At 55.3% G+C, this 21239-nt stretch overlaps 1 protein-coding gene across 2 annotated transcripts in view; it reads right to left on the reverse strand.

Moving 5' to 3' along the window:
* Positions 1-687: 687 nt before the first annotated feature.
* ZDHHC5 (zinc finger DHHC-type palmitoyltransferase 5) overlaps positions 688-21239 on the reverse strand; it is a 36503-nt gene continuing 15951 nt past the window's right edge. For both annotated transcript variants that reach the window (XM_034762182.1, XM_034762183.1), the window contains 10 exons: positions 10191-10312; positions 9433-9590; positions 8675-8847; positions 8318-8420; positions 8109-8200; positions 7490-7622; positions 6959-7082; positions 5182-5294; positions 3626-4497; positions 688-2570 (listed from right to left, as the gene is read on the reverse strand). In XM_034762182.1, the coding sequence (XP_034618073.1) occupies positions 2405-2570; positions 3626-4497; positions 5182-5294; positions 6959-7082; positions 7490-7622; positions 8109-8200; positions 8318-8420; positions 8675-8847; positions 9433-9590; positions 10191-10312 (2056 nt within the window). In that variant the 3' untranslated portion in view covers positions 688-2404. The remainder of the gene's footprint in view (positions 2571-3625; positions 4498-5181; positions 5295-6958; positions 7083-7489; positions 7623-8108; positions 8201-8317; positions 8421-8674; positions 8848-9432; positions 9591-10190; positions 10313-21239) is intronic.

Here is a 21239-nt window from a genome sequence, read left to right on the forward strand (position 1 = left end):
AGGAACCTTTTGCTATCTCGAAGGGTTTTGCTGATTGAACAGATAGAGCCTAGCATGTGCCTATGCCTGGTTACACAGTGGGCTTGCTGGGTGTGCTGGGAATGCTTGAAGCTCTAGTTGCTGCTTAGGCAGGTTTCATATCCAGAAAACTTTCCTGTACCCTTCGATGGAATAGATCAAGTGGGGAGGGCTGGGTGGCGCCCTTATTTCCCATCTCTTTCATTACCATCAGCCTCCATCTTCCCCAAAATGCAAGCACTGCCTCTTTCACAGCCAGGCCCTGGCCCTCGCCAGGTTATGCAGATGCCCTACTTGCAAGCTCTCACAGACTCATTGATAGCTGCCCTTCACCCGAGCCTTACTCAGCCCTTCACTGATAGTTTCCAAAGTCAATTGGTCTTCCCACTCCTCACACACCACCAGGTAACAAGGAACTGACCACTACTAGCAGTTATGCCTCATTAGCACACCACCACAGCTCAGAACACAGCGCGAGGACCCACTCATGTACCTTCTGGAGACCTCTCTTGGCAACTCAGCTTAATTCTTTGACCTTCTGGCTCTTCAAGACTTAGGCAATTTTTCCGCAGATCTTTCTTTTGGATGGAATAATGGGAAAGGAAGATACCAAAGGAGACAACGCCTCCCCCTAGGAAAATGAAACAAAAACCACACAAGCCTGGAGAGTGGCTTATTAGATTTTTTTTATTCCTCATTTTAAAATGGCTAATCATAATAAAAAATAAAAGTGCGGCTCTGTGGAGGCCACAAGAGAGATATTGCCATAGAGAAAGAGTCAAGTAGTGCCTGGAGATTAGGTTGGATTTCTGCTTGGTTTGCTTTGACTTTCATGGGGTTTTGGTGTGGATGTCTATAATTTTTTTGGCATATGACATGAAAATATTGCTTTTTGGGGTTTGGTTTTGTTTCTTCTTTTTTACTCTTCCCCAGTTTGGAAATAAAAACAACCGTGTGACAGTGAGAAACCATAACGGAACCATCAAAAATAAGAAATGTAAAAACATCAGAGAGAAGAACTGCTAAAATTGGCTGGGGGGGGGGGGGGGTTAGATACAGGTCAAATCTCTATACAGGGGAACACAGCCCTCAAGCCCCGCACTGCTCTTCTGAGCCCCAATGATATGTCTCTAGCGCTGTGCAAGTTCATCTGTTTGTTGCGGAAGGGGTAGCATCGGGAAACAGAAGAAACCCTCCAGTCCCTTCTCCCCACTTTATTGGGAGTCAGTTTCATGACACATCCCATCTCATCTGAATACTGGAGGCTCTAAAAATGGGAAACTGAGTCCTTAATTAAACCCACCCGTACAAGGGAGACCTGGATTTGCTCACTCCCCTCAGCTGAAGGGGAGGTCACGCCTAACCACTGCACGATGGAGGTGGGAGGGCTGCCTTCCAGCTCTCCCCCTTGCTTTGCTTCCTCAGGATAGGAAATCTGCCCAGGAAGCAGAGAAGCCAGAAAGGGGGAGATGAGACACAAAAGGCAGGCCGGGCCCAGGACCGTAGCATGGCTGCTAGAGGAAGGACAGGCCGCAGAAGAATTGAGCAATGGGTCAAGCCTAGGATCACATGAGCAAGGACCTGGAGTCTGTCCCTAAATATAAAATACTTTCCCATCCCTCCCATGCTGGCAATTCCACAGGTGCCTCCTTTCGAATTAACCAGGCACCTGTGGTAGAAAGCCCCCCGTCCCCCAGGATGTATATACTCTATACACACACACACACATCCCCATGTCGTCCTTCCTGGGGCCGAGTGTCCTAAAGGGGCACGTGGGGCCTGGGCCCTTGTGGGGTGATTCTTCCCTCTCTCTGGTAGATATATAATTTCTTTTATATTTATATTTATATATAGATATTTATATATACACACACCTGGTAACTCAGAAGAGGGGAAAAAAATAGAATCCGTAACAATCATAAAAAAAATTATCCTTGTTTTAAAAACGATCCGTTCCTACCGCACGAGGCGAGTGATTGCACGAGGTCCACAGTATCTGGCCCATCGGTGGTGGCGCAACTGCAGGCTGCGCCTCCCCCCACCAGCTGGGGGCGCTGCCGTGATAGTCCTCCCCCCTTTCTTTCGGCAGTGTGTGCTACATTTGCAGTCAATCAGCTGGTTGGGAGGAGGAGGGGGACCGAGGCTGCGTTGCAGCTGTGATGATTTAGGGGGTGCCCAGGGTCTCACCCCAAATCCCAGGGGTCATACTTTAAAAGGTCACTGTCCTCTCAGCTATTTCCCCCCGCAGTTGGAGGATTCTAAAAAATGTCCATGCATGTGAGAGAGCAGGGGTGCCTTGCTCCTGAGCATGGCCCCTGCCCACCAGGGCCCAGGCGTTTTGGTATCAGCCAGGGAGTAGGCGACAGTGGGGAGAGAGCTCCGCCCCTCATACAGAGATCTCATAAGTGGTCCCGCCCACTCCAGAGACCTTCTTGACTCCTCCTCGAGTTGGGCTGCTGAGAGGTGGCTGGCCAGGGGAGGGGGAGGCCGGGCCCAGACTCTTGGGCTGCCCATTGGACTTGCTGTAGGCGGTTCTCATCTGCACCTCGTCTCTGGGGAAGGAAGGACACAAGGGCGTCAGGAAGTGACCACACACCACAGGGCTGGGATCGGTGGAACTTTCAACCACACAGCACAGCACGCTCAATGGCAGGGGGATGGAGTGGGGATCCACACACACAAATGGGGAAGAGAAGGAGGATTCGAGGTGCATCCGACACCCCAGGACAGAGGGTGGGAAGGGGAGAGTGGGTATGTACTAGGGAAAGGGACAACGGGCCAGGAGCACACTAAACCATGAAGGTGGACAGAGCCCAGCCCACACCTTCTGGGAGAGAGATTCCCACTGCACTAAGGTGAAAGAAGGGTCTCGCCCACTGGGAGGAAGCCCTGCATTCCCCCAGGAAAGAGGGCTAGAATCCACATTGCTCCTCCCTCCACCGATCAAAGGATGGGAGACACCCACACACCCTGTGCACTCCCCAGGGAGGGGTCAGACACGCAGTCATGCACAAACACAAACACACCCACAGCCTATGCACTCCCCAGGGAGGGGTCGGAGACACACAGGCGTGTACACACACACCCTCCCACACACAGTCCATGCACTCCCCAGGGAGGGGTGGGACAGAGACACCCACACCCTTGCTTTCTCTCTGGGCACAGGAGGGGGAGAGAGAGGACACACCCCACACTCCTCAGAAGGGTGGAGGGAGGTCTCACCCCCCTACACTGCACTGGGGATGGGGGAGAGGTAACTCACAGACACAGGGCTCTTCCCAGAGAGGGGGAAAGGCAGAGCAGGTCATGGCTCTCCCTGGATGGAAGGGGAGAGGAGGGGCATGGCTGGGGGGGGGGGGGGGAAGAGGAGGAAAGGGTTTGTCTCACACCACGCTCTCTGGCTCATGTGTTGGAGGGAGGAGGGGGAAGGGCCAGACGAGGGCAGGCAGGACTCCTTGTGGATCACCCCCAGCCTCTCCCTCCTGCGTGCTGTCGGCTCCCTCCGAGCTCCTCCGTCGGCATGGCGGTGGGGTGCTTGCCCAGGCAGCTTGTCCCCCGCCGAGTCAAAGAACACATAAAGCGCGCGGTGGGCAGAGTTGGTACTTACTTTGGTGCCAGTAATGGCTGCAAGGCCACCTCCTCTGTCTCCGGGATGCTGGCCTGAGGCGACTGTTTTTGGCTGCTGTAAGACACGACTTTGCCCAGCTGGGGGGCAGTGAGCGGGTCGGGCGAGCGTACTCGGAGTGGCTCCGGTTTGCCGAAGCGGGGTGGCACCGGGCGGGTCAGCGGGTTCTTGCCCAGCGGTGAGCGCTTCGAATCGTCCGAGGAGGAGCTGGTGCGTGGGGCGTTGCTGGAGCCCGGTGTTGACTGGATGCCCGAGTCCACCAGCCCCGTGTCCTCCTCCCTGGCCAGGGGTGGCGGGGTAGGTGACTGCTGCAGCAGCTTCTCCCGCTCCTGCATGGAGGCCACAATGTGGCGGGAGAGATTGTCATAGCGCATGGGCGAGGGCTCGCATGGGGGTGGGTGCTTGGGCGAGCCGGCGCCAGGGAAGTGGCTGTGCAAGTCGGCCTCACGCTGCTGGGTGATGCGGGCCGAGAGAAAGGGCGAGGTGTAGCCCATGTGGGGCTCCGGCTCCGGCCCAGCCTGCACTGACTCGAAGTCGGGGCTTTCAGAGGGGGTGAGCAGGCTGTCGTATGATAAGCTGCCATTGCGCGTCTGGTTCACCAGACTCTTGTAGGAGGTGGAGGTGGTGCCCTCTGAGCGGATCGACTGAAGCTGGCCCAGCTCGAAGCCCGTGCCCTGGGCCGACTTGAGGCTAGAGGAGCGTGAGCCGCTTGACAGTGGGTCAAAGTGGAAACTCTTGCCGAAGGTGGGAGAGCGGAAGCTCTCGGGCTCCAGGCTTGGCTCCGAGCGGTAGCTGGGATTCCGGCTGCTCTCGGCGATGGAGGTGGGCTCCTTCAGGCTGTCCCCTCGGCTCAGCTGCAGGGCACAGGAGATGCACGGTATAGTCAGAGACCCCCTCACCTAATACCCACAGAACTAGAGACCCACTCCAGCCTGCCCTGCCCCCTATACTGTCCTGGGGGCTGGAACAAGGCACCTCCAGAGACAGCCCAGACCCTACCCCATTTCCCAGGGTTCAACCCTGCAGACTCCTCATCAGGCATCCTCAGAGACGGGGCAGAGGAGCTCAAAGCAAGGTCTCCCCTAAAAGGGTCCAGAGCCCCCTCACAGCCCAGCCCCCCGTTCCCCCCAGTTCTGCCCCGTAATGTTGGCATACGGCATCCCCGGAGGCAGGACAGGGGACACATCCCAAGAGATAAGCAGGGGGAACTCAGCACCCCACCCTGCACTGCCCTGCGCGATCAGCTTCAGGAACTGGGGTAACATCCCCTTAAGAAGGGCCCTAGCCCCTCTCCCAGAACTGCCCTCTGAGGACAAGCCTGAGTCCTGTGGGAGTCGTGAACCTGTCCCCTTATAACACCACAGCCCAATGGCAATGACTGGGTGGGTGGCCTAGGGCTAGACCCAACCAAGACGTTCTGAGACACTTAGTTCTTGCATATCCCCCTTCCACTGCCTCCACCTGCCCACGGGCAGCTCCTAAGAAGGGTCACTCCCCACCCCCACCCAGCCCCCAGGGCCTTCCAAGGGCAGCATTACCTTGGCGCTGGTGGAGTGCGGCATGGCAGCTGAGGTGCTGCTGCTGCTGTAGCCAGGGCGGTACTTGTACATGGTCGGAGTTGGAGGGCTGTCCCTGCCTAGCAAGCTGCTGTCTGTGGAAGGGAGAAGAGAGAGACACACACTCACACACAGCATTCATGGCCTCACCGCAGGGTCCTCTCCCCGCAGTTGGGGGACACCACAGTCATCGTACTGATCCGTGAGAACCGTCTCTGAGCCTGGGATAGGGGGTTGGGACGCCAAGGAGGGGGAGGAGCTGGGTTACACGGGCCAAAGGGCAGCACTGGGAATGGGATGAAATGGAGCAGGAGGGTCATTTTCCAACAGTGAGATCAGGCAGGCAGCTTCCAACCCTGCGTGCAGCTTGTCCAGCGCTGGGTCATGGGTTCTCGGCTCCACTCTGCTGAGCAAGGGGTCCTGTGACTGGTGGAGAAACCCCACACTGAGCTGCGCAATACTCAAGGGGCTCCACTGCTTGGGGCTTTTCTAACCATGCTGGAGATACGCTGCGGGGGAACAGTCCTGCCCTGGCGCCCAAGGGACGGGCTTTGTGGATCGTCTTAACACTGCTCCACACAAGAGCCTTGCCTGTTCTGAGCGCAAGCAGAAGCCCGCAGCTCTCCTCTTCCTGACGAGGGAGGGTGGGGAGGCGTGCTGGGCATTTCAGGAGCTCTGTCCAACTGGCGTTACAGACGTCACAGCTTGCCCTCACCTCCTGCCTCAAGGCCAAGAATCTTGCCGTCACCTTCCAGGCTCTGCCCCTGCCCAGATCTTATCCGCCTCTCCCAAAGCCTCTTCTCCCGCTGCTCCAACACCTCCCACACGAACCCTGGAATTGCCTCCACCCTAGCCCCATTCTGTCCAAATGCCGCCTCTTCCACCACACCCTGTAGTTCTGCCTATGGAGCCTCGCTACATTCCAGTACAGACCCATCCTGTGGGGAGTATGAACTGCTGGGTCCAGTCAGCTGGGAAACAGGTTGGGACAAGGACAGTGTCTTCCTCTGCAATGACCCGTTGTGCGTTCTAACCAGTAGCTCATGCCTCCTCTCCCCACAGAGAGAGCTCAACACCATCTCTCAGAGGCAGGCAAACACTTGGAGAAACCGCAGCACAGAGAGGGGAAGCCATTCACCCAAGGTGTCACTAAGTGAGTCAGTCAGAGCACAGAGCTCTGGACTCCCAGGAAGGTAGTCTAGTCACCAGACCATGCCTCCTCTCCACACACATTCCCTTGGATTCCCTCTCCCAGCGGGGGACAGAGCTGGCAGGCCAGGAGCCAGCGATAACGCCTACATGAGAGAAATTAGCACTAGCATCTGTGCTCCCACCTACACATCAGGACAGTCACCACCATTGTGACATCAGGCTACAGACAAGACTCAGGCCCCCTCTGGATCCCTGCTTCCCACACACAAGGGTAGCAGCACAAACCATTCTAACTTGCTAGTCCAGACAGCCACCGCAGCAACCTTCCCGGCCAGGGATCAGTGCAATCTAGGCAACGCAGTCACCAGCTCCGCTTTGCCCTTCACTAGGCTGTGTGCAACACAAACTAAGCCCTGCAAATGCTCCAAGAGACATTCCTAAAACTGCCCCAGCTCTGCTGACGCACTTTGCTTCTGCTCTGCAGCCCCCTCTGCTATCCCAGCCCTGGGCTCTGCCGATGCACCTCGATCCTGGTCTGCGCCCCTGGGCTCCCCTCCCTGCGTCGGGTGGGGCACAGTTGCTCGTCAGCCTAGCATGCCTTCCTTACCCTCATTGGTGGCCAGGGTTAAGTGCGTCCTCAGACCTGTGTAGCGGCTGAGGTCTGGCTTGGGTGGGGGTGGCGGCTCAGCATCGGCAGACTGGCTCTCCATCACCTCCAGGCTTCCTTTGGACTGCAGAGACAAAGGGCAGAGGAGCAATCAGAAGGGTAGGGCAGGATGCAAGGTCCTCCCCGCTGGGCTCAGCAGCAGTGAGGTGGTGTTAAAGGGGCCTTGCTGCCTCCTGGCGCTGACAAGGCATCCCAGGAGCAACGTCCACTTGTGGCTTGGATGCTGGGTGGGAAGGGAAGAGGTGCCTCAGAGCTACCCGGGAGGAGAGAGGGAGGGAGGGTGTGAGCCTCATGCAGCAGTGGTCGCCACATGGAAGGAACACGGCTTCAGTTGCGGGGCAGGCTGGACGAACACAGTGAAACCACAGAGAGGGGAAGAAAGGGAGCAGGTGAAAGGCTCACTCGGTTCCTACTCACGGCTGCACACTGCACCCCCTAGGCTCTCCCTGCCCAGGGTGCCGTCCTCCTCACCTTTGTTCTCTTCAGTTCAGCCTGGATACCGTTGTCCATTATCTTGACAGTGACCTGTCCATCTGACACCTCAGGCCGCAGGAAGGGCGGCTTCACCAACACCGTCTGCTCTGCCTTTGGTCGTCCAAGGTATCTAGTGAAGCATACGGGAGAGGTAAGCACTGGACTTGACACGCGAGCGACTGAGCTGGGACAGTGCCCTATGCACGCAGACTGCTCCTGCCTGGCTGGCACCCTAAGGGAAGGAGCTGCACGCCCCAGAGGGACCCCCACGACAGGGAGGGGGAGAGAGAAGAGCCACGCACTCTATGATGCTAAGCCCAGAATGAGGGTGCTTTTAGCCATGCAGTTCCCCAATCACCAAGCAATTCTACAGGGGACATCAAAGCCAGGAGACTCCCCTGAACGCAGTGCCCTCAGGCGAGTGCCTCAATGAGAAGGATGCTGGCGGCTGCGCTGAGAACACCCAGGGGCAGGTTTGGATTTAAAGCAGAGGATCAGGGACTTGCCCTAGCGAAGCAGACACTCACATGAGGACATCCACCTCCCAGAACAGCTAAGCAGGCCTGGGACCAAGGGGCTGGCTCGGATCTCCCTGTAGCAGGTGGGGCAGACTTACCTGGGGGCTGGGGAGCTGCAGAGAACACGGCTGACGTTCTTACAGCAGCCATTGGTGAAGGGGTTCACACCACCCCGGAATTTACCCGTAACCTGTGGGAGACGGGGAACCATTCAGGGGAGCCAGTACGGAGATGCAGGGAGGGGAGGCCGGCCAGCCACCGCTCTCCCTCCCACCCTCCAAACACCTGTGGCCTGCAGAGTATGTACCTGTTCATTGGTAGTGCGTCCCCTGGCTACCAGCACCACGTGGAACCCCGTAAGGCCAGCGACAGGGATGAAGAACAAACCAGCCACGCACATCACAGCCATGCTGCCAGCAAAGTCAAGGAACCAACCACAGTGCTGGTCTCATATACACTCCCCGCTCCAAGCCCTGCTGCTCATCCTGCCCCGACTGGGAATGCTCTTCTCCTGGCACCCCCATGCACCTGGGAGACATCCCTTCCCCAGCCTGCAATGCTCATCTCCTGGCACCCCCACGCCCATGGGAGACGCCCCCTCTCCTGGTCTGGGCTGCTATTTTAGGCAGGATTTTGCTGCACCGTGGAGATGGGAGGAGGATACGTGACGGCCATGCGGACCCCAGAGAGCTCTTCCACCTGGTAGAGGACATAGAGCAGGCCAAAGCCAAAGACGCCCATGATGTGCACGGTGAGCGAGAGCAGGAAGAGGAAGAAGTAGCGGTAGTTGCGCCGCCCGATGCAGTTGTTCACCCAGGGGCAGTGATGGTCAAACTCCTGCCAGTTACAAGGGAAGAGCAGAAAACAGTCAGAGGCTTCTGTTCAACAGCACAGGGCCACAGGCACTAGCCAACCTGCAACATGGGGCAAGCAGAACACAGGCCCCCTGCCACCCCACCCTGCACGGAGAGCAGAGCACAGGACCGCCCTGCCACCCCACCCCACAGCTCCTCCCCCCACAGGGAGAGCGGAGCACAGGACCGCCCTGCCACCCCACCCCTTCCCATGGTTCCTCACCCTCCAGGGAGAGCACAGAGCAGGACCATCTACCTGGTATCAGAGTGTAGGACCCTCACTGTCAGAACTTCTCACCCTCATGGTGATCAGAGCAGAAGACTCTCCCACCCACCTGCCACAGGGAAGCAGAGCACAATATGCCCTTGTCCTCTAGGGTCCTCACCCCATAAGCCATAGGGCAAATAGAGTGCAACTCAGACAGACCCACCCTCCATGTCCTGCAGCCAAGCACAGCACAGGACCACCACTGGCATGCGGAGCTGTGCAATACATAGGGTGCTGCGGGCACAGTAGCTCAGATCACTGCAGTCCAGCCTGCACCCTGCCCTGCCGGCGGTTCCTCACCTCCACACAGTTGTCACAGACGCTGCAGTGGGAGCAGCGCGGGGGCCGGTAGAAGCGGCACGTCGCACACCATTTCATGCGCACCTGGATGCCCTTGATCTCCACTGTCTTGTAGAGTGGGGCCCTGAAGTCATCCTCCTTGTCCTCATCTTCCTCTGCTGCGGGAGGGGAAATGCCCAGCAGAACAATAGGTCAGAGCACTGGGAAGTCACAGGCCAAACCCAGCTGCTATCTGCCCCCAAGAGTTGAGAGAGCTTCTGAGAACCCCAGTCTTTGCTGTCCCGATGCTGTTGCACTGGACATCTCAGCCGCCCCCTAACAGGAAAATCCCCAAGTCTGCATTCTGAGCAGGCATGAGGGCCGTCTAGAGGACCCCAAATATTGAACCATCTATCGGGAGGGTCTCCTAGGCCTTGGCCTCTCAGATGTCTGCTGACCATGGGAGGCTCAGGGACCTGATCCAGGAATACAGGATTTATATCTGTTTTGGCCATTGGTCCATCTGATCCAGAATGCTGGCTCCAACAGAGGCCAATACCAGACATGACAGAAAAAGGAAAACCCTCACAATGCACGTCCCAGCACAATACCATATGACCAGGGCAAAGAGGTTCTTTCCTCAGCTCTGTGGCCAGCCTTATGCCCTGAAGCTGGAGATCTGAGGTATCAGCCCCTGTCCCGTCATCAGCAGAGCATGGAAAGAGTTGGCTCCTGACAAGACACTTCCTGGACTGCACTGAGACGGGAACAGCTCTTACCTCGTGGGAATATGCCCGGGTCCATGAAGGTGGCCATGCTGAAGTTGGCCAGCACGAAGAGGAAGACAACAGCATTGTAGATGGGGATGATCGGAGAGATGTACAGGCTGAGCCCTGGGCACCTGCACACAGACACAAGAGATGAGACAATGAAAAATCACCTCGACCCATGACCTAATTGGACGCTAGATAGGATGCCCCCAGCCCTTCCCACCAGCACTTCCCCAATTTAGTCTAATAACTGCATTCTGCAACCCCAAGGGAAGCCCTTCAGACTCATCTAGCCAAGGAGGGACTCCAGGCAATGCTGTTTGGAGCTGTGAACTGGAAAGGGGCGAGGACAGAGTCCTGCCTTCAAGCCTGTGTATGAAGGCAGAAAGAGAAGCCTTTAATACCCTTTCCCCAGCTGCTGCTCCTTGCTGCAGAGCTCAGTAGGGCAGCAGCTGGGCAGAGGATAGAGCGAGTGGATGGACGTGCTGGGCACTGGACAAGCCGTCCCTGCTGTGCTGTGCGGTGTCCCAAAGTGGAAGGCCACATTCCACCCCTGACAGGTGGGTCATATTTCCCAGTGGACAAACATTGGAGGAGGGGATTCACACTCCCCGGGGGAGCTTAGGAACCACACTGCACAGGAGCCAAAGAATTTCCAACACACAGCCGTTAACCCTTCTCCTCCTGCAACAGGCCACTCCCCTTAGTTCTCTCCAGAAGAGCCAACCAGGACAATAGTGCACTTGGAAACTCGCCTGCAGCCTTCTCAGTAGGACAGGGGTATGCCAAATAGCCAAGCAGCACTAGGGTGCACAGAACTGATTGCGTCCCTCCTCTGGGACAGAGGGGGCACTTGGGCCCTCCAGCAGAAACAATGCCCAACACTACTGGCCTGTTTTCTGGGCCACAGGTCCCCTGGCTAGATCCTAACCTTGTTCCACTGAGCACCAGCTCTTGCTTGAGCTTGCTGGTATAGAAACTCATTCCCATAACCTCTCCCTACCCTCCTGTAGCTGACTTTGAAATGCAGCACATTCCCTCCACACTCTGAACAGTAGCTGCTGGGCATGGGGAACCCAGAGAGTCCAGGAAGGGAAGTGATTAGCAGTGGGCACATAAGGGAAGCATTCTGCTGGGCCTCTCTGACCAGCTTGGAAAATCCACTGGAAGGGGAGAGTGAAGAACAGTCCTCCCCTTCCATCCCATCACAAATGTCCCCTCCAAATTCAGCCATGTTGGAGGACAAGATGGTCATGCCCCAGCAATTAAATGATGGTTCCATCCTGCTGTGTGGGATCTAACCATGCCCCAAGTCTGTGCTCAAGGAAGGATGGCCCAGCGGTTAGAGCTCCAGCCCAAAACTTAGGAGAGCTGGGTTCAAGTCCCTGCTCTGCCACAGACTCCCTGTGTAACCTTGTGCAAGTTGCATGGCCTCTCTGTGCCTCAGTTCCCCCTCTGTACAATGGGGATAATAGCACTGCCCTGCCTCACACGGTGTATGAGGGTACATGGGGTATGAGGTGCTGAGACACTACGGGAATAGGGCCTGCAAAATTACCCAAGGCAGACAGAGCCAAGGCAAACCAAAAGCAGGACTAACCCAACTCATTAAGGCAAACTAGCCAGCGAGGGAGAGAAACAGGACAAGCCAGTCTGACCAGCAGCTCCACACACAGAGAGCTTGCAAGAGAAAAATATGTCCCCCACAACATGCACAGGGAGCCCAGGGTAGAGTGGGGAAAGCAGCTTGAGCAGAAAGAACCCAAGCAGAATGTCCAAGTGAAAAAGACAGCCCTACGTCTGAATGCTGGGACAGTCAGTTAAGGCTCCCCAAACTCTGCCTTGTGGGGGGGTGGGGGGGGGGGGGGGGGGTCAAAGAAGTTCATTGTCTGCTCCCCAGTGCCCTCTGGGGGACAAAGGGAAGTAGCCAGGGCCTTTATGTGCTACTGTAATACACATAATAAAATCTAGCTCAGTCATGGGTGGTGGGTCTGAGATCCACAATGGCTAATACTCTGCTATTGCTAAGCCTGTTTGGGTGGAGGTCAAAATAGGGTAGACAGTGATAAGGGAGTTCCAACCTTATTTACAGAATCCCCACCACGATGCCCAGACCCACTGGAATTAACCAGACCCCATACAGCAAAGGGCTCCTATAAACCTTGAGGTGCATTTCAGTGCTGAAGGCCGGGATGCAGATGGACTGGCAGAGCTGATGAGGGTGGGGTAGGACGGAAAGGGCAGGAGCCAGACTGAGGTGCATTGGCAAAGTAGAAGGCATGACTGGAAGAGCAGGAGTCACTACAGAGTAGGATTGCGTACTGTGGTGCAAGTGTGTGACATCCCTTAGAAATATGCCACCACCCACTCTCCAGCTCTGGAAAACTCTCATGCTGTGGGAGGCCGAGGTGTGCCATGGGGGAGACAGGGCTCAAGTGCCCCTCATTCTAGATAGAGCCCCCCCCATTCACACACACACACACACACACACACACACCCCTGGGTATTTGGCTGGCTGGCTAACAGCTCTTCCAGAATCCCAGGAGGGTTTGGAGGAATGCTGAGAGTGGTGTCAGAAATGGTACACACTGGTAGGGGAATCACCGTCCCTCCTCCCCTGGAGGAGCTTGGGCTCAGGAGATAGTGGGCTTCCCCCTTGAAGGCGCCGGTGTAATACCCTAATCTGTTTTGCTGCTGGGAGTTTAATCTCACAAATCTAGGGCAGCATCTGTCCCTCTCCCCCCACCCCCAACTCAGAGCAGTCTGCAATACATGCAGAGGGATTTAGGCAGCAGGAGCACAGAGACAGAGAGGAGAGCGCATGGCCGGCTGAACAGGATGACATATGGCATGACTGGGGTAATCCATGGTAGCCTCAGAGTCTGGGGCAGCAGTTATAGGGCACACTCTAGATTGGGCAGGGATGGCCCGCCCCACTGCTCATTGTTCCACTTCCAGCCCCTCCTCCGCTGCCAGACGGGATCATTTAACATTCCCTTTACAGGGACAGCTAGGACAGAAAAGCCCACTTTAACCATCCTCTCACATGCAGGTCAGTGGGAACACAGACAATCTCCAATGGAGGGCAGGGGTGGGGCAACAGCAGCCACGTGTGCTATATGAACCCTGGCTCTGGGACTGCTAACCAAAACCAAAGTGTGAGATGGGCCAGGGGAAGAGTATGTTCAAAAGCCAACACCTACAGACTAGGCCTAGCAAGAGGCAAGCAGTCCAGTGATGCCGGGGGAGGGAAAGGCTAGGCGGCAGGCTGCAGGGAAGAGGGGAGGGCTCGGGGAACTGGACAGTGTCTGTCTGCTCTAGGGCATCAGTTCCAATCCAGTGGTTCATAGTGAGTTACTCCTATCCCACTTTTGTTTCCCATCATGCCACTGAAGCAGTCAGAACCGTCACAGCCATTTGTACTGCTTGTGCAAGGGGAACTGGGAAGGGCCTTGGTACATTTCTCAGTGGACAGATGTTTCCATCCCAAAGTCACCAGCACTTACTCAGTCCTCCCCATTAGTAGTCTCAGCAGAGGGACTATGGCTGGACAGGCCACAGATTGAAGAGTCTCTCATCACCCCAGGGCTAGAGTTAGACACTGCTGGGGGAAGCAAGCACTGCCACTGCCTGTGCCGTCCCTGCACACCCGCTCTGTTAGTGGTGCCTGTTCTGGGAGTGCCTGGCAGGGCGGGGAGCTACCAGCAGGCGGAGTGAGGCCTGGATGGGACTGGGAGGAAGAGGAGCCATGTGCTGATAGGCAAGGAGAGGTAAACAATATGTGCCTGTCCTGGAAGCCAAGGGAGGAGCGGCTGCACACACCTGTCCTGACATGCAGCTTCAAGCAGTGGGAGAGAGAGATGAAAGAAGGGCAGGGAGACAAGGGCGTGGGGAGAAAGGAGAGATGGCCAGAGAGCGAGTAGGTAGGAAGGGAGGTGCTGGTGGCCCCACCCAGCTGGAGGCAATGTTGGGACAGGCTTGCTCATGTCCCACCTGATAATTAACCCAATTAATTCCCCTCACTCTCTCCTGGCAGGGCATGGGAAGGGAGCCTGCATCCAGGTCAGTGTCCCTCCCAAAATACTCCACCACCAGGCAGGCTCTCACTTTCTCACACACCCTGTTTGGCCTGGGTGGGGGAAGTGGTGACTCTCTCACTGACTGAACAGGCTCAAAGGATGCTTTGTAACCCAGGAGGGAAAGGAGCACCTGGACCAGGACTAGCAGAAGTACTGGAATGCCATTCCAGCTCCTGAAAAAGGTGCTGAAACCGTGTACTGGAGCATTCTGGCATGGCTTGAGCCCTGCTCCTGGGTATTGTCCCACACTCTGCCACAGACCTGCTAAGTGATCTTGGGCAAATCACTTCCCTTCTGGGTTTCCCCATCAGTCTCTCACACAGAGAGGCGGGGTCGGGGAGAAGGCTAAATCCACTAATACTTGCAAAGTCTTTGGATAGCAGAGGTGCTATATGAACCCTGGCTCTGGGACAGCAATTTCTGCTCCAACAAGCCCCTCTTGCAATGAGCAATAACCTAGGTTCCTTCCCACCTGAACAGCTGCTAGCCACAGAAAGCACAAGCCAGAGACTGGGAACAATGTACTACGCAGGCTGTGTGAAGTGAAACTGAGGCAGCCTGGCGTGTCACAACCCCGCCCCCGCCCCTAGCACGTTCATTCTGTGCCTGACGAGCAGCATCAAGCTTGGTTTGCCTGTGACTGCCGCGAGCGCCCAAGCAGCCTTACAGCGTCCCTGAGCCTACCCAGGTTTTAGTAATTTTATACCAGTGTGTGGGGTAGAGGGGGTGGCTTTCAATCCTTTCCGCTCCTGGCAGGGGAATTCCCTGCACAGTGATTCTGAATGGCACACGAAGCTGCACTCCAGAAGCCAGCCAGGGGGCACGCTGCATGGGAAAAGCCTTGCAAAGAGCAGGCAGACAGGGAGCAACACCACCAGGCTTTTGAAGGACACCCTTCCTGGGGTGGCTAAAAATCCTCCCTTCTGCCACAGCTCAGACCACATCAACCCCCAAATCCTCCCTGACTCCCCCCTCACTGCCTTCCCCTTCAAAGCTCTGCACTGCTCAGCTCCTGCCCAAGCCGCCTTCCTTCCTCAGTGCATCCAAGCTGCGCCTCATACGTGGACCTGTTTCCTGGGCACCTAACCACCACCCCTTTTGTTTGGGCAAATTCCTCCTTAAACCTTGCAGCTTTCAGTGTCAATCCACTCTCAAAAGTGATCCTCATCTCATTGGCACCCTGGGCACCCAGCCATTCCTCCCCCTCTCCTGAAGCAATACCTAGAACCGGCTCATCTGTTCAGGGTAGCCCAACAGCTTCTTAGGGCACAGACTGTGTTTTCCTTTATGGATTGTACCGCACCAGGTGCGCTGACTGGGCTGGCCAAGCAAATGGGGAGGGACTGACTCTACAATCCACCTCAGCAGAGGCCTGACACTGCAGTCTCTAGAAGGCAGACCGTGTCAGATAAGGGGTGGTGCAGAGAAATCCAGCAGCCCACAACTCACTGAGGAAGGGGGAAGTCCCTCCACTTTAAGGGCTTTAAAGACCACTTCAGCCATTTTATGTTCTCTACAGTGGCTGCCTACAAAGACCTGTGTGAATCAGGCCAGGAACCAAACATGCACCGTCTGAGCAAGGAGGGAAGAAACCGAAGAATTTGTTAGTCTCTAAGGTGCCACGAGTCCTCCTGTTCTTTTTGCGGATACAGACTAACACGGCTGCTACTCTGAAACCTGCTATGGGAGGGTTACACTTGGCAATTGAGCCTCATGGTCCCCACGGTACACATGCTGCTGCTGAGGGATCACACCGTAGGATAAATAAAAGTGCAGTTTGTACAGGTGGAAGCCCCTCTGAAATCACACCCAACACAGGGGGCTTTTCTTAGGGAAAGGCGAGGGCAAAAGCAACACCATGACCTGAACCTGGCTCGCTATCTCAGAATGTCACATCAGTAAGGGTATGTATCTCTTCTCTGCACAGTTAACCCAGACTCTAGCCCAAGACCCCTTACAATCCACACAGAAAAACCCCAAACTGGGAGGTGGTTTAAGCCTAGTCTATCTTACCTGGGATGGGGGGAGTTAGAACCCAGGCCCCACTTTAACTTGGGCTGGAACCTGCCCACTTTGCAATGAAGACACAGGCTAACTCACTTGAGTGCTGATAATCCTCCATAGTCTCCCCATAATTCCTCCCAAAGGACAGACAAGTTCTCTTTCAATTGACAACTGACTAGGAAAAAATCCTAGAGCATCTCCGCACACAGAGCCATGGGATATGTACACACACACACACAGGCAAGTGCTGAAACAGTGAGGACACAATAATGTGGATAGGGCTTTGCTGTGGGGAAACCCTTAGGGCTATGCTAACCTCGTGCCCAGACCCAGGTGCCAAGCACCCATGTTAACTGTGCAATGAAGCCATACCCTGGACTGAGAAGGAGGGAGAGACCCCTCATACTAACCACCCCATCCACTAGGCAAGGCTACAGTTTTCCTAGGATTACAGGTGACTCCAATACTCCTCATTGGTAACATCTGCCAAGCATTCCTACAGGGCAAGAGCTGAACTAGCATGGCTAGCAAGGAGAGCCAAGACACCTGTGAATCTACAGCACACCAATGAGCCTGTACTTTGGGTTTAGCAATGTATCTGTATATGGTTTGTATCCTCTCCTCACAAAAGCTGGCCTGGGAATCGCTCAGCGGCTCGAGGTGCTCATTCCACCTTTCTTCTGGTGTCCAGTCCCTGCCAGCAAGGGGAGCTCAGGACCTGAACTCTGAGCCATGCTGCCATTAGACTGCAATTCCAAATGTCATCATAATGGAAGACCCACATGCCATATTACAGGACCCACAACTGTGAACAGTGAAATTTAGCCTCTGTAATAACTGCCCATTTCCCGCCACTCAAACGCTCCTTGCAAGCTGAACTGCGTGACATTGGCCCAGGAGGGAGTGCGGAATGGTTAGAAAAGCCATTCAAGGGATTGGTGGAATGACACTTCACTTTGCTAGTGTTTTTGCAAACAGATAAGACACTCATAGGGCCCCCAAAAGGGCAGAGCATCTTCCTCTGTTCCTCACTGCCAGAGAGAGAAGAAAGTATCTCTTGATCTGGGGCCACTGGCAGAGGTGAGGTGACTATTAATCAGCCAGGAAAGATACAACAGGGACAGCACATGGGGCAGAAGTTGGCTGGAATGCAGGACCTCATATAGCTATCTATACCTAAGGACATTGCAAAAACAGCTGAACTTCACTCCTTCAAGACCACCCACAAGGCAGCTGAAGAGAGACTGCAAACAGCCAAGCTATAAGCACTGAAGGAGTCACTCACTGAGTTGCCATCAGTTGATTAGTTTCTGGACTGCCTGCAGCCACATGGAGCTGTGAAGCCCCTGGTGGTGCATAGCATGGTGCAGCAAGAGAGATAGGGAGTTGGGCAAGGCTCCAATAGCAGCAATGTACTCGCTCAGCTGTGAAGTCAGGGCTTCAAGGTCAGCGATTGTGGGAACCACTCCCACTTTCTCCACTCCGGAGGGCCAGAGCTCTGAACCCACTCAGCTCCTGGCAGTCTAGGGAGGGGTTGAGACCTCAGCTCCCTAGCAGGTCCATGCAGGTGAGTCCAGGGGAGGAGATGGGCTGGTCCCCTCTCTGCTCACAAGGTGGGGAGTAAGTTTGGTTCCCTCCCTACAAGGCAGCCCCCACATTCACGGCAGCTTCCTCTCCTCCCTCCTATCACAGGGAGTTGCTGAGTAGTAGCTGGCCCTGCAGAGCTGAGTCACCCCCAATCCCTGACCTTGAACCCTTGATTTTACAGCTCAGAGTGACTATTAGCTATTGTTGGAATTTTGCCTAACTCCCTAGCCCTTCCCTCTGCTGAACAGGAAAGGAAGTGGAGGAGAGGTGCTTTGGGAGGGCAGCAACTTGTGGGGAGGGAACTGAAGAGGAAGATGTGGTTGTTAACTGGAGGAGGAAAGGGAGAGCCTAGTAAGACTGATGGGGGGGGGGGTCACACTTATAATTTTGGAATGGCTCCCTCCTCTCCAAGAGCAAGATTCTCTTCCCTTCAAGAAAGAGAAAGTAAAGCCCTACTGAAGTTTTCAGGGTGAGAGGGAAGGGGAACAGTCAGGGAGACCCATTGAGCCTTTGTCACTAGGTCCTAGTTACCTCACTTTGCATGAGAAATGCCCAAGTAGTGAATGAGCCAAAAAAACCCAAAACCCCCAACTAAGAATGTAGAAAGCTGGACCTTTGCAAGCTAGTAGAGGCCATGCACAGCTGCAGGTGTGTGTCTGGGCCAGAGGAACTTCACCTTCTAATAAGAAAGTTGCACCTTTCACGCTATCTCCTCTCTCCCTTGCAATGCCAACAAAGCAAGTAACCAGTCTTCCAGCAGGGAGATGTACTTTTCCTGAGGGGAATGAATGGCAGAACCTCCCATTGGGCATTCCAGTACAGAGGACAAATTCAAACCCAAGCAGGGAGGAAAGTGGACTCCCTCCCCTGGACATTTCAGGAAGAAGCAGTCAAGTTTCTAAGAGACAGTAACGGACACTCAAGAATGAGCTGGGTGAGAAAACAAAAGCAGCCAGATTTCAGCCCCAATCGTGATCCCAGTGTATCAGAATCATAACAGTTCTGACGGAACAAGTCTCCAACTGCAAAGGGAGCAGAGGGATTCACTCCAACAGTTTATCCTCCTCCCCAACTCGGAATGAGGTCTGGAGTGCCCACAACAAGTACTTTAGTGGGGAATCTTTTTATTCCATTCCAAGAGTGTTTTGGGCGTTCAGAGTCTCCACAACACATTCTTCTCCACGTAGTTAACAGAAAACAAAAGCGATTGCATGGCACCAGCTCCCCAATCTCCCCTATCTGCCCTGGGGAAAGTCTACACCCACCATATCAGGTCTAGTCATAGCCCACCAGGCAGGCAAGCTGCCAAACCAAGACCATTCAGTACACAGTGAACTTTATACCCAGAACGACAGGCTGGGGATTCAAAGCCATTCCAGTCTGGGATTTCAGAGCAGGAGTTTAGGAACTGAGCCAAAGCTCAGAGATTCCCAGATTCCACAAGGAAAAAAAAATTCTCTTCCAGATCTGTAGGATCCACACCCCCGGGGATTAGTGTTCCTGACTCCAGCCACAGCAAGACTTGTACTTCCAGCTCCCAAGCACAGCACACTAACAACACAAGTCACACCTTTGTGCCACCCATGGGCAGTGCACTAATGGCAGCATTCACATGCCCAGCCTTTATATTGTGGAACCTGCACACCAGTGTGCTAGTATCAGGATTCACATTACCAGCCTCTAAGTCAGGGATCGGCAGTCAGGGTAAGCCGGGCCGGTTTGTTTAACTGCCGCGTCTGCAGGTTTAACCGATCGCAGCTCCCACTGGCCGCGGTTCGCCGCTCCAGACAATGGGAGCTGCGGGAAGCGGCAGCCAGCATATCCCTCGGCCCGCACCGCTTCTGGCAGCCTCCATTGGCCTGGAACAGTGAACCGCAGCCAGTGGGAGCTGCGATCAGCCACACCTGCGGATGTGGCAGGTAAACAAACCGGCCCAGCCTAGCAGGGGGCTTACCCTGGCGGACTGCATGCAGATCCCTGCTCTAAGCGCTCTGGGTGTGTGGAATCCACTCTTCCAGGAAAGTGAAGCCTTTGATGTGTAGATCCTACTAGCTAATTGTTCCAGCCTTCACCCTCCAAGCAAACAAAGATTTGCATATCAGATACTAGTGCCAGGATTCCCTCACACAGCTTTCCAGCACAGTGAGATTTCCTCAAGGGCAACAGTGCCAGGATCCACCCTCCAAGCACCAGAGATAAGAAAGTCCTAGGCAGGTTCCCTTTGCTCCTCGCAGAGCAGAGGCCCAGGCTGATGCTGGAAGGAAGCCTCATTATTTGAAGATAGGCAGGAATGCATTGCCCTGTCTTTCATGCTCCTAGCTAGATTGGACTTCCCACACTGAGTCACAACATGCCCAAGGAGAGGCAGCAAGGACAGTGAATGTTTCCATGCTCCTTTAGCCTACACCAAACCAGGGGAGGTGGGGTTCTCCACATAGCAGCCTCAGTGACCATCTGAATCCCAGGGAACTGAGGTTTGCTCTTACGTTTAGAGAGAAATCAACTGATTTCCAGAGGAGCTGTTGAGGCTTGTCTTTCCACTGTAGATAACAACAGAGCGCTTAGAAACTCAACAGTTCCAGCCTACCAGGCAAACTGAGTCATACCTTGGGAGCTGAGGCATAGATGGTTTCTCTGCTAGTCACACTTGGAGAAACCAGTTACTCCATAGACCAGGGGGGACAAACTACGGCTCGCGGACCACATCCGGCCCGCAGGACCCTTTCCTCTGGCCCCCGAGCTCCTGCCAGGGAGCGGGGTCAGGACAGGCTTGCAGAGGAGCCAGCCCAATTCCCCCAGCAGCTCGGTGAGCAGGGCGGAGTCTAGCCCCTGGCCCCTCCCCTTCTGCTCCCTTCCCTCCCTCACAGTCACAGTTCCCCCAGCGCCTGGGCGGCGTGGCTGCAGCTCCGGCCGGGCGGCACGGCTATAGCACCACCAGGCCTGGTGCTCCAGGGTGGCGCTGTCAGGGGGCGGGGAGCAGGGGGGGTTGGATGGGGGTAGAGGTTCCGGGGGGGTGGATAGGGGGCCAGGCCACACCTCGCTGTTTGGGGAGGCCTTCCCTACTTGGCCCTCCATACAATTTCTGTATCTGATGTGGCCCTAGGGCCAAAAAGTTTGCCCACCCCGCCATAGACCATGCTCTTTAATGCAGCCAGATCTTCTCTCCCCAAAAATAGCAGTTACAGCACAGGCTCAATCCCACCCCCAAAACCCCCTCCTCTTCTAGTAGCTATTTCACTTCCCCCGGGGGAGACAATTACTTCACAGGAAACAGCCCCACTATGTCTGACTCTGGTGCTGCACTCTGACCTTTCCCTATGTATAGTTAAGAGTAGATGCTGCTGGCATTATCACATTAACCTGGCTGAACAGTCAAGGGGGGGGGGGG

This window comes from Trachemys scripta, chromosome 2 (genome assembly GCF_013100865.1).
Source record: "Trachemys scripta elegans isolate TJP31775 chromosome 2, CAS_Tse_1.0, whole genome shotgun sequence".
Classification (NCBI taxonomy): domain Eukaryota; kingdom Metazoa; phylum Chordata; order Testudines; family Emydidae; genus Trachemys; species Trachemys scripta.